Source organism: Gorilla gorilla, chromosome 2, assembly GCF_029281585.2.
Source record: "Gorilla gorilla gorilla isolate KB3781 chromosome 2, NHGRI_mGorGor1-v2.1_pri, whole genome shotgun sequence".
Classification (NCBI taxonomy): Eukaryota; Metazoa; Chordata; class Mammalia; order Primates; family Hominidae; genus Gorilla; species Gorilla gorilla.
The window spans coordinates 54783248-54795992 of NC_086017.1; the positions used below are offsets into that span (position 1 = coordinate 54783248).

At 49.0% G+C, this 12745-nt stretch overlaps 1 protein-coding gene across 1 annotated transcript in view; it reads left to right on the forward strand.

The window, feature by feature from the left end:
* Window positions 1-1120: 1120 nt before the first annotated feature.
* The window catches only part of TGM4 (transglutaminase 4), a 29127-nt gene continuing 17502 nt past the window's right edge, over window positions 1121-12745 (forward strand). The window contains 5 exon segments of the mRNA XM_063703733.1: window positions 1121-1154; window positions 3483-3544; window positions 6343-6472; window positions 9319-9437; window positions 12455-12562. Coding sequence (XP_063559803.1) covers window positions 1121-1154; window positions 3483-3544; window positions 6343-6472; window positions 9319-9437; window positions 12455-12562 — 453 coding nt within the window.

The window sequence follows — 12745 nt, forward strand, 5'->3', positions numbered from 1 at the left end:
ATGCAGCCAAAACACATTTCCCTTCATGACTCATGAGCCTGGGAATAGTTTGAATTTTAGATAAAGGGGAGGGGTTTGGGTCTCAAGCTGAGGTGATACGAAATGTCATTATAACAGACACATGGTAAGAAATACATGTGCTACAGAAAAGGGTGTTTTATGCATGTGGAGATTATTTCTTTTACTGAATGTACTTTTCACTTTAGCATTGAAGAAAAAAATCCCCTGTTCTTTTTGGCGGGGACAGAGTCTCACTCTGTCACCCAGTCTGGAGTGCAGTGGCTTGATCTCGGCTCCTGATCTCAGGTGATGCGCCGCCCCCACAGCCTCCCAAAGTGCTGGGATTAGAGGCGTGAACCACTGCACCTGGCCTTAAAAATCCCATTTATAATGCAAGTAGTCTTGGCCTCAGATCATGGGAGCTCCTTGGTGCTTCCTCCTCAATTTGGATAAAAAGGCTTCACCCCAGCCACTTTGCACCCCACCCTTCTCTTCAGGATGTGAACTCTCACCTCGGGATGGTGTCTGACTTGAAGCTGATGGGAGTCTGGGCTGAACAGGAAGGGGAGCAATCCCAGGGCTCATCTGTTCCCTCCTCAGTTTGCCTGCTCCCCTCTTTCCCTTCAGCTTTTGTGTTGATTGACGGAGAATACCCTGGCACCAGGTTTGTTCCTGAGGCCATGTCTGCAGAGAGGGGGAGTTGGGGTGGGAACCTTGCCTAACAGCCACTCACAGACTCACCCTGTTTGAAACTCAGTTTCCTCACCTGTAAGATGGGCGTGCACTTACCTATTTTGCGGGGTTACATGACTAACTACTTGAGTCCACTGCTCTCAGCTCATCCCCATGTAATCCCACAAGGTAGGTACGTGCACACCAGTCTTACAGGTGAAGAAACTGAGTCTCAGACAGATTCATAACCAGCTGGAGGTGGAGCAGGGATGCCCGACTCTAAAGCCCAGCTCCACCTCAACGCACTCTCAGATTTTGAACCCAGAAAGAGGTGATCAGGGAATAAACATTCTCTGTGCTCTCTTTCCACATGTGCTGTGTTGCTGACAGAGCTGCAAGTTCTCCACATTGATTTCTTGAAGCAGGACAACGCCGTTTCTCACCACACATGGGAGTTCCAAACGAGCAGTCCTGTGTTCCGGCGAGGACAGGTGTTTCACCTGCGGCTGGTGCTGAACCAGCCCCTACAATCCTACCACCAACTGAAACTGGAATTCAGCACAGGTGAAGCCTCGGGGCCCTACTCATGGGGCTTTGGGGAGGGATCACAAGTGTCTGTGGATGCTGGTGTGGCCCTTTCTGGTCAGTCTGAGCCAGGAGTGCCTTACCCTCCCTGATCCCCAGTTTCTCCATCTGTAATGTGGGAATGATAGCGGGTGTGATGAGAATAGAATGGGAAGCTCAGTCAGGACCTGGCACGTAGTGAGGCTCTGATTCCTTGGCTAAGCAGGGGAGGGGCCGGAGCAGAGAGAGGAGGTGACTCAGCGGGCATCTGCCGTGGTGGGGTCTGGAACATTTTGTAGAGATGAATCATAGGACTGAGGTATGCTGATGCCATAGCGGGGTGGGCTGGAGGCAAGCCAGTAATAATGATTAAAATATCATATTTTGGTTGCAAAGATAATAGGAAATGGCTCATGCATTTGTTATAGCTAGGTAAATATATGTGCATAAGTACAACTAGGGGAACAGAGAAAATGTATTAGATTTTGTGACAGGTGGTGGGATAATGGAGGAGGGTCTTACTTCTTTAATGTTGTTTTTAAGTTTTAAAAATAGATCAAGTAAGCTGGGCATGGCAGCTCATGCCTGTAATCCCAGCATTTTGGGAGGCCAAGGCGGGCAGATCACCTGAGGTCAGGAGTTCGAGATCAACCTGGCCAACATGGTGAAACCCTGTCTCTACTAAAAATACAAAAATTAGCTGGGCATAGTGGCAGGTGCCTGTAATCCCAGCTATTCGGGAGGCTGAGGTAGGAGAATTGCTTGAACCTGGGAGGTGGAGGTTGCAGGGAGGCAAGATAGTGTCATTGCACTTCGTCCTGGCGACAAGAGTGAAACTCCGTCTCAAAAAAAAATTAGATCAGGTAGATCTACTTTACAAGATGGCATACAATAGCACTTCCTGGGAGAGCGCTCCTTTTGCTCCTTCTCTGAGTGAACAACAGGCTTAGGGTCTCCTCCAACGTGCTGGTGGAGATCAGTCAGAACAGCCTCCATTCCCTTCATCCAAGATGAAATAAGCACCTACTGTGTGCCATGCCATGAGCTACCTGCTCAACGCATGGACTGGGACCGTGCTGTTGCTGACTTCAGTGACTTTATAGTACCCCTGGGTCCATGTGCATTCCCTCACCCAAAATTTCCTGAGTACTTGCCACATGCCAGGTGTTGCACTGAGCACTCTCCATGTATGACATAGTGTGAATCACTCACTCAACAAATGTTTGTTGAGTACCTACTCTGTGCCAGGGAACCCAGAGGTAAAGCGGTTCCTGCCTCCTAGACTTGACTGTACTAGCAGAGAGAGCAGTAAACAAACAAAAGTGCAAGATAATTTCAGACAGGGCCAGATATGATGAAGAAACCAAAAACAAGAGGCTCCTCCAGCAAGACAGAAAGCAGCAGGTCGGGGCGGTGCTGACTCTGTCGGTGCTGACTCTGTCAGGGTTGGAAGGGCTTCCCTGAGAAGTGACCCTGCTGAGACCCACGTCCCACCGTGTGAAGAGCTGAGAGCAGGGTGTTCCCAGCCATGAGCATGGCAAGTGCCAGGGCCCTGAGGAGACAACACTTGTGTCACATGCTCTTTGTCATGAGCTAACTCTCTGGGGACCAGAAACCCAGAAACCCAGTCATGACAGGGAGGAAAGTGGGGAGTTGGGGAGAAGCCTCACTGAGGGCCATCTGTGGGCTATGGAAAGAGGTTGGATTTGATTCTAGTAGTCCCTGGAGCTCATGACATAAACTGACCGACCTTTCAAACAAGATCCTGCAACAGCTTGCAGGGTAGGCGGTGGCATCTGCCTCCTCCAGACGAGGAGTGAAGGTTAAGCAGTTCCCCTGCATTGCGTGGAGTGAACAAGCATGTTGGTCTGTGGCACGAGCCAGCAGGGTTAAACAAATGGTAACTCGAATGAGCGTGTGACAGAGGCAGGAGCTCTAGGGAGACCTGGATCTGATGGGTAAAAAGGGAGGACGTGGAGAGGAGGCAGGAAGCTCATCTAAATTGAACAGAAAACTAAAACTGGACATGTGGGGCAGAAGGAGGCCCCTGCAGAATTAGAGGGGCTGGAGCCAGGGGACAAATGAGCCTGGAAAGGAGGGGTGGGGGCTCCATGAGTGGGCAGTAGGTGGGCCCGAACCAGGGGAGATTGTCTTGGGGGTGGCCCATGGCTGGGCCAATGTTTTCCTTTGGGTGTCTCCAGGGCCGAATCCTAGCATCGCCAAACACACCCTGGTGGTGCTCGACCCGAGGACGCCCTCAGACCACTACAACTGGCAGGCAACCCTTCAAAATGAATCTGGCAAAGAGGTGAGCACCCACCGGGCTGGCGGGTGGGCTGGCTGGCTTCTGGCGGCATGCTCCTAATGTGAGCAGCCCCTATCCCCTTCCTCACCTGTCAGCTGGTAACATGGTTTAAAGCCATCCACAGCACAGCATGATAGAGGGGCCATGGCTCCATATGTCTGTTTCCCCACTCAGCCTCCTCCAAGCACACAGTATCGCTGTGGCCAAACCTCCTACATGTCACCCTTCCCCTTTCCATTTCAAAGGGAACAATGTTCACTGGAGGACATGAGCGGAGAGAAGTACATAAAAATAACTCATGGTTCCACCAACTAAGTTACCCATCCTTCCTTCCAGGCTTTTTCTGTGTCATGGTCAAATACAAAATGGGGGTCCATCTCATGCTTCACTCACTTGACAAGACCTAATGGATGTTTTCCACAGTGGCTTCTGCCCGAGTGTGTGGCTTAGGGTGGCTGGTTTTCCACCCTTTTGGGGAGCACTGGGTGTTCACAGTTGTCTCCAATCTTCCAGTGTTGTAAAGAACCATGTCTCAGCCAGATCTTTGGACTGGCTTACGGATACTTCCTTGGGCTAAATTCCCAGAAGTTTAATGCTAAGCTAATGCCATGATTTAAAAATGGCAATTACATTGGGTTTTTGTAGAAGCAGAATCTGCTGGTGGAAATGAGATGAATGGGCCAGCTGCTGCTGGAATCCTCGCTAGTGCCCCAGCCTCTTCCTTCCTCTCCCTCCCATCCAGATCCCAGACTCTCAACCCCAATTTTGCATTTGAGTGTTTTTCAGGGTATCATGAAAATCTCTCCCGAGGTGGGCATGGGTTGTGGGCAGGAGCTGCATTTCTTTACTCAAAAAGTGTTATTTTTAATTTTTTTAATTGACATATAACACACATAAAGGACACAAATCTTAATGGTTTGCACAATGAATTTTTGCATATGAATACAGCTGTGGGACCACCAGCCAGATCAAGGTGGAGGCCATTTCCTGCACCCTGGAAGGCTGGTTCTCCTGGGCTCCATTGTAATGAACAGTGAGGGCACAACCTCCTCCCTCTTGCCACAAGAGGGGTATGGGGAGTTAGCCTTGTGGATTCTGGAGTTGTAGCACAGTGAGTTTGATCCCAGCTCCACCTCTTGGGCTACCTCTGTGAACCTCAATTTCCCCACCAGCAAAATAATGACAATTAAACATTTATATTTATTAGCTCATTTAATTTTCACAATGCTCCCACAAAGAAGGGGGCCTGTTATCATTCCAAACTTTTAAACAAGAAAACTGAGGCACAGGAGAGGTTAAGTAATCAGCCAAGGTCATACAGCCAGTAAGAGGTAGAGCTGGCCAGCCTGGGCAACACAGGGCTACCCCATCTCTACTAAAAAAAAAAAAAAAAAAAAAAAATTAGCCAGGAGTGATGGTGGGCACGTGTAGTTCCAGCTAGTTGGGAGGCTTAGGTGGGAGAATCACTTGACCCCAGGAGTTCAATGCTGCAATGGCACTCAAGGCTACTTCTGCCATCGCCAGCACCGGCTTCTCTCCAGAGGGTGCTGGACATCTTCTTGCAGCCTCAAATGTGGCACATCCTATGTCAACCCTTTTCCACACCTGCCCTTTCTCCTGGGGCCTTCCTGAAGTCAAAAGCCATCAGATGCCCATGCTAGAAGCCAGTTGCACTCCAGCCTGGGTGAGAGAGAAGGACTCTGTCTCAAAAAAAAAGCGGGGAGAGTAGAGCTGGGATTTGAACTGAGAGCCTATTGCTCCTATGAGTTATAATAATAAGCATCTCATGGGAGGACCTTGGACCACAAATGGAAGTGTATTGTGACAAGGATGAGAATTATTATTCTTGGTACCATTGTGGCTACAGCAATATTGATGTATCCTAATTATCTCTCCAGCTATTATTTATCCTAAAAGGCTGGATAGAGGCCTGGACGCCCTTGGACCAATGGCCTTCTGGGACTCTGGCTGCCTGTATTCCAAGAGGAAGGTGTTTTTTTGCTCCAAAAGACAGCTGACATTTAACCTTTCCCCTGAAGTTCCAGACACTGGGCTAGGCACCTGTATTAGTCCATTCTTGTACTACTCTACTACTCTAAAGAATACCTGAGACTGGGTAATTTATAAAGGAAAGAAGTTTAATTGACTCACAGTTCCATATGGCTGGGGACACCTCAGGAAACTTACAATCATGGCAGAAGAGGAAGTAGGCACATTTTACGTGGTAGCAGGTGAGAGAGAGCGAGAAAGAGCAGGGGAAACTGCCTTATAAAACCATCAGATCTCATGAGAACTCACTGACTATCATGAGAACAGCATGGGGGAAACTGCCCCCATGATTCAATCACCTCCCACCAGGTCCCTCACTCAACATGTGGGGATTATGGGGATTACAATACGAGACGAGATTCGAGTGGGGACACAGAGCCAGCCATGTCAGCACCTTATGCGTACTTTATCCACAGCATCTTCCCAACAACCTGGAGATGGTATCACCTCCAGGCTGTGGTGAAGCAAGTGGTGAAGGTAGTGAGTCTCAGGGAGGTGAAAATGCCCAGTCTGTCCAGGGCCCTTGCAAGACGTGCCAAAACTTCATGCTGTATGGAGCTGCTTTTCTGTCTCATGCATCCTGCCCTTGCAGGGGCGCTCCTGGCTGTCCAGGGTCGTGACCATTCCTTGTCTCCAGGCTGGTTCCAGATGGGATGAGTTGTTAGGACTGATGGATTCTTCTGGGAAGCATCTGTAAGATTTGGGATCTGGCCAGAGGGGGAGATGTCCACCTTATCTTATGGTTTGCTCAGGTCACAGTGGCTGTCACCAGTTCCCCCAATGCCATCCTGGGCAAGTACCAACTAAATGTGAAAACTGGAAACCACATCCTTAAGTCTGAAGAAAACATCCTATACCTTCTCTTCAACCCATGGTGTAAAGGTACTGTGAATCTCAGGTCTGCTGGGGAATGGCAGGTGACCCCGGCAAAACCTGCTATGTGCAATGCATCGTCTATGAGCTTTTGTTTGCTCTCAAGGTACTTGCAAACTAGTTTAAGGGATGTGACCCAGGAACAGATCACAGACACCACTGGAGCATTTTCTTTGTGACCAGGCCCCTTAGAATGGAGGTCCTTATTCCCTGTTTCCACTTCTCCCCGGTGCCTTGCCCTGCCCCAGCTGGCTTCTGCCTCCACCACTGTACAGAGGCTGCCTTCGTGGAGGTGGGAGGGGCCACCAAGGACTTCTTCCTTGCCAGCTCCAGGTCAGGGCCTGAATTGTGGTTGGTTCCTCCCTTCTGCTCCCTTAGTTCTGTTCTCTTCTCTCCACTTCCTCATGTACCCAGCTCATTTCTTCCTGTGGCTACACTGGAGCCTTTATGTAAATGGCGCTTGAGGCTACTTCTGCCATTGCCAGCACCGGCTTCTCTCCAGAGGGTGCTGGACATCTTCTTGCAGCCTCAAATGCGGCACATTCTATGTCAACCCTTTCCACACCTGCCCTCTCTCCTGGAGCCTTCTCGAAGTCAAAAGCCATCAGGTACCCATGCTAGAAGCCAAGGAGCTCTTTTTTTTTAACCTTTGTATTTGGAAATGATTTTGAGCTCACAGAAAAGTGGCAAAAATGATGTAATGAACAACCTATACCCTTTATCCAGGCTCACCTGTTGTTAACATTTTGCTCCATTTGCTTAATCATTTTCCCTCCCTCCCTCCTCTACACACACACACACACACACCACACACACACACGCTTTTTATTTTTGAACTATTTGAGAGTAAGTTACATATAAGTTGGTTCTTTACAACCCCTAAACCCTTCAATGTGTATTCCCTAAGAACAGGGATATTCTCTCATATAACCACAGTACAGTTATCAACTTCAGTAAATTAAGTGTTAGCAGCTGGGCGTGGTGGCTCACGCCTGTAATCACAGCACTTTGGGAGGCCGAGGTGGGTGCATCACGAGGTCGGGAGATCGAGACCATCCTGGCTAACACGGTGAAACCCCATCTCTCCCAAAAATACATAAAAATTAGCCGGGCATGGTGGCGGGCGCCTATATTCTCAGCTATTAGGGAGGCTGAGGCAGGAGAATGGCGTGAACCCGGGAGGCAGAACTTGCAGTGAGCCAAGATTGCACCACTGCACTCCAGCTCTGTCTCAAAAAAGGAAAAAAAAAAAAAATAGGCCAGGCGCGGTGGCTCATGCCTGTAATCCCAGCACTTTGGGAGGCCAAGGCAGGCGGAACACAGGGTCAGGAGATCAAGACCATCCTGGCTAACATGGTGAAACCCTGTTTCTACTAAAAATACAAAAAATTAGCTGGGCGTGGTGGCACGCACCTGTAATCCCAGCTACTTGGGAGGCTGAGGCAGGAGAATCGCTTGAACCTGGGAGTTGGAGGTTGTAGTGAGCCGAGATCGCGCCACTGCACTCCAGCCTGGGTGACAGAGCGAGACTCTGTCTCAAAAATAAATAAATAAATAAATAAAAATAAATAATTAAAAAAATAAGTGTTAGCATAACACTTTCATCTACTATCTATATTCCAGTTTGGTCACTTTTTTTTAAATTTTTTTTTTTTTTTTGAGACGAAGTTTCACTCTTGTCGCCCAGGCTGGAGTGCAATGGCGCAATGGCGCGATCTTGGCTCGCTGCAGCCTCTGCCTCCTGGGTTCAAGCAATTCTCCTGCCTCAGCCTCCCAAGTAGCTGGGATTACAGGCACATGCCACCACACCCAGCTAATTTTTGTATTTTTAGTAGAGACAGGGCTTCGCCATGTTGGTCAGGCTGGTCTCAAACTCCTGACCTCAGGTGATCTACCTGGCTTGGCCTCCCAAAGTGCTGGGATTATAGGGATGAGGCACCGCACCCAGCTGGTCACTTGATTTTATCATGTGCTTTATAGCACTGTTTTCCCTCCAGTACAGGATCCAATCTAGAGTCACATTTTGCATGTAGTTATGTTTACCTCCTTTAATCTGGAACAATTTCTTAGTCTTTCTTTGTCTTTTTTGACATATTTTTGAGGACTAGAAGTCCCCTTTTCAACAGATCATTCGTCATTTGGGTCTGTCTGATTCATCATCATCTTTAGATTCAGGTTACGCAGTCCTTGCTGGATATTATGTAAACGACATGTCCTTCTTGGAAAATCATATCTGGAGGCACTGCCTGCCCCTCATTGGGAATGTTAAATGTGATCATTTGGTCAAGGTGTTGTCCAGTTTTTCTGCTATATAATTACTATCTTTTTCTTTGTAACGAGTAGTCTATGTGGACACATTTTAAGACCATCCAAACATCCTGATCCTTATTAAAATTCTCCACCCCTAGATTTAGCATCCACTGATGGTTCTTGCTTCAACCATTCTTCACTGTGATGGTTGCACAGTGATTTTCCAAGGCCAGCTCTCCACCATGTTTACCTGCTAGCCCCTGGCATTTCCTGTAGGCAGAGTCCTCCCTTCACTCCCATCTACCTCTCTCTTCCATCTGTATGGACTCATGGACTCTCTCTTTCTTTTCAGTGGTTTATGATTCATCCTTTTCTTAACTCATGCTTAAATTGCTCCAGATTTTCCCAGGGGAAGTCCCCTACAGCTGGCTCAGGAAGTTCTTTTGGATACTTTCCCTCCTGCTTACCTCCCTCCCCCAACATTGGGTGTTCCAAGCCCCTCACAAAGACCTTGAAGCTCCCCCAGCACAGACAGTCCCCAGTGGCAAGCCTGCTCCTGTCCCAGGGCAGAATATAACCTCTGTGGATGTGTGGTCTTGCTTCAGAGGACATGGTTTTCATGCCTGATGAGGACGAGCGCAAAGAGTACATCCTCAATGACACGGGCTGCCATTACGTGGGGGCTGCCAGAAGTATCAAATACAAACCCTGGAACTTTGGTCAGGTAATGATTTGTCGTCCTGTGGCTGGACCAGGCCCCATCTGCTAGACCACCCTTTTAACTGGGTAGTAGTCAGTAAAGGTTCTGGAGAAAGGGTTGTGAACCTCGGGTCAAACGCCAGCCTCATACATGTGAAACTTGGGCATAGAGGGGTGACCTGCCTAGGCTGCACAGATGGGGTGGAGTCCTGGGCAGAAGCCCTCCCACAAGGATCACCCATGGCCTTTCCCACCCACCCCACGGCTCTCTCCCACCCCCCATGGCTCTCTCCCACCCCCCACAGCTCTCTCCTACCCCCCACGGCTCTCTCCCACCCCCCATGGCTCTCTCCCACCCCCCATGGCTCTCTCCCACCCCCCACAGCTCTCTCCCACCCCCCATGGCTCTCTCCCACCCCCCACAGCTCTCTCCTACCCCCCACGGCTCTCTCCCACCCCCCTTGGCTCTCTCCCACCCCTCACGGCTCTCTCCCACCCCCCTTGGCTCTCTCCCCCCCCCCCTTGGCTCTCTCCCCCGCCATGGTTCTCTTCCACCCCCCTTGGCCCTCTCCCACCTCCCATGGCTCTCTTCCACCCCCCACGGCTCTCTCCCAACCCCAACGGCTCTCTCCCCCACCCACCCCCGCCACAGCTCTCTCCTACCCCCCATGGCTATCTCCCATACCCCCCACCCCGCCACGGCTCTCTCCCACCCCCATGGCTCTCTCTCATGCCAAACAGCTCTCTCCTACCCCCTACCTCCCAGTGTATTTACCAAAGAACCAAGCACTGTTACAAGGAAGCACTGTTACAAGGAAGCCCTGTTACAATTAGAATGTTGGCATTGACAAAGAGCTTCTAAACGAGAGGGAGAGTTTTTTAGAGACTTGTGTGGAGGCCTCTGCTGAGTGGAGGGCCAATGCCTTCGTGCAGCCATGAAGCAGAGAAGCTGGGCTGTGAGGATGCCAGACACCAGATGCTTCCCACCTCCCCTCCCCCCAGATTTGACAACAAAAAACTCCTGGGAAATGCCAGGCATTTCACAGCTGCTTGAGTTTCCCCTCCTCCCCCTGGGTCTGGACGCCTAGGACAGGATGGAAGTAGGGACAAGGGAGGAAGGACTCCCAGCTGGCGAGGCTCCCACTGTGTGCTCTGTGCAAGGTGCGCCGAGTGCCCTCTCCACCCTCACTCATTCCTAGAAGGCCCTCAGCATCCTCTCCTCACACATGAGGACCAGAGGGAAATGAAATGGAAGGGAGTAGCTGGCAAGGAGACAGCCAAACGAACCGCAGGAGGGGTAGGGAAGAAGGAATCACCTGAATCCTAGGGAGTTTCCCCTCTTAGAAAATCAAGGGGTGGGCCGGGCACAGTGGCTCACACCTGTAATCCCAGCACTTTGGGAGGCCGAAGCAGGCAGATCATGAGGCCCGGAGATCGAGATCATCCTGGCTAACACAGTGAAACCCCGTCTCTACTAAAAATACAAAAAATTAGCCAGGTGTGGTGGCACATGCCTGTAATCCCAGCTACTTGGGAGGCTGAGGCAGGAGAATCACTTGAACCCAGGAGACGGAGGTTGCAGTGAGCCGAGATGGCGCCACTGTACTCCAGCCTGAGCGACAGAGTGAGACTCCATCTTGAAAAAGAAAAAAAGAAAATCAAGCGGTGATTTTAAGAAGCCCAAAGAGTGACTGGGTATGGAGGCTCACACCTGTAATCTCAGCACTTTGGGAGGCCAAGGTGGGAGGATGGCTTGAGGCCAGGAGTTCAAGGCCAGCCTGGGCAACATAGGGAGACCTGGTCTCTACAAAAAATAAACAAATTAGCTGGGCATGGTGATGCATGCCTATAGTCCCAGGCAGAGCTGTGGGGAGGGGGGACTGCAGTTGGAGAGGGAGGTGGGTGGATCACTTGAGTCCAGAAGGCTAAGGCTTCAGTGAGCAGTGATTGTGCCACTGTACTGTACCCTCTCTCAAAAAAATAAAAAATAAAAAGAATCTCAAAGAATTGTAACCACAAAACTCCCCCAGACTCCTTCTGGAACATAAACATTGTGGTCTATTCCTTTTATTTTGGTAGTTTTTCCCTCAGGTTACAAAAGTAACACATGTACTTCAACTCTGTAAATATACAGATATTTATGGATAATTACAGATTGAATCATCCAGTTTAGATGGTAAATTTTATGGGATATAAATGACATCTTGATAAAGTGGCTTACAGTAAATAGAATTTCAAAAGTAATATGCTTATCACAAAAGACTTAGGAAATACAGAAATGTGGAAAGAAAATAAAATTATTCATAACCTCCTCCCTCGGTGATAATGACTTAACATTTTAGTGTATTTTATTCTATTATCTATTACTAAGGCTTACATAGTTGTAACGCTATTTGTTCACAATTTTGTAGCATGTTTCATTTATTCATTTATTTATTTATTTTTATTATTATTATTTTTTTGAGACAGAGTTTTGCTCTTGTTGCCCAGGCTGGAGTGCAATGGCACGATGTTGGCTCACTGCAACCTCCGCCTCCTGGGTTCAAGCGATTCTCCTGACTCAGCTTCCCGAGTAGCTGGGATTACAGGCATGCACCACCATGCTCGGCTAATTTTGTATTTTTAGTAGAGACAGGGTTTCTCCATGTTGGTCAGGCTGGTCTTGAGCTCCGGGCCTCAGGTGATCCACCTGCCTCGGCCTCCCAAAGTGTTGGGATTACAGGCATGAGCCACCGCGCCCGGCCTGTTTCATTTATTTAACTTGATTACAAAGGAATTTTCCCCGTGGTATTAAAAACTTCTTACACTTCCTTTTAGTGGCTGCATGCTAGAGCTCTATAAACTTACTTAACTATTGTTCTGTGGCAGGACATTTAAATGGTTTCTAATTTTCAGTGCTGTGGTGGACTTTTTTATGAGACTGTAGGCAGGGGAGATGGGTTACGCTACAGGGTGGCTGTGACATGCAAATTAGATGGTATGTGTTAAGTTTCTGACACAGGGCAAACTCTTAACTGCCTCTTTCTTCATTTCCCAAAATAGTTTGAGAAAAATGTCCTGGACTGCTGCATTTCCCTGCTGACTGAGAGCTCCCTCAAGCCCACAGATAGGAGGGACCCCGTGCTGGTGTGCAGGGCCATGTGTGCTATGGTAGGTATGGAAAGCCTGGGCTGATGCTGTCTTGTACTTGCCAATTGCTCAGCCTTTTTCTGTTTTTCCTCAGCTAAACTGTAAGCTCTTTGAAGTACACCACAGTGCTATGGCCAATCAATTGTTCAAAACTATTAAGAAATAGACATTGCTGAAATCTGTTCTGAGCGCAGGTTTTCTTTT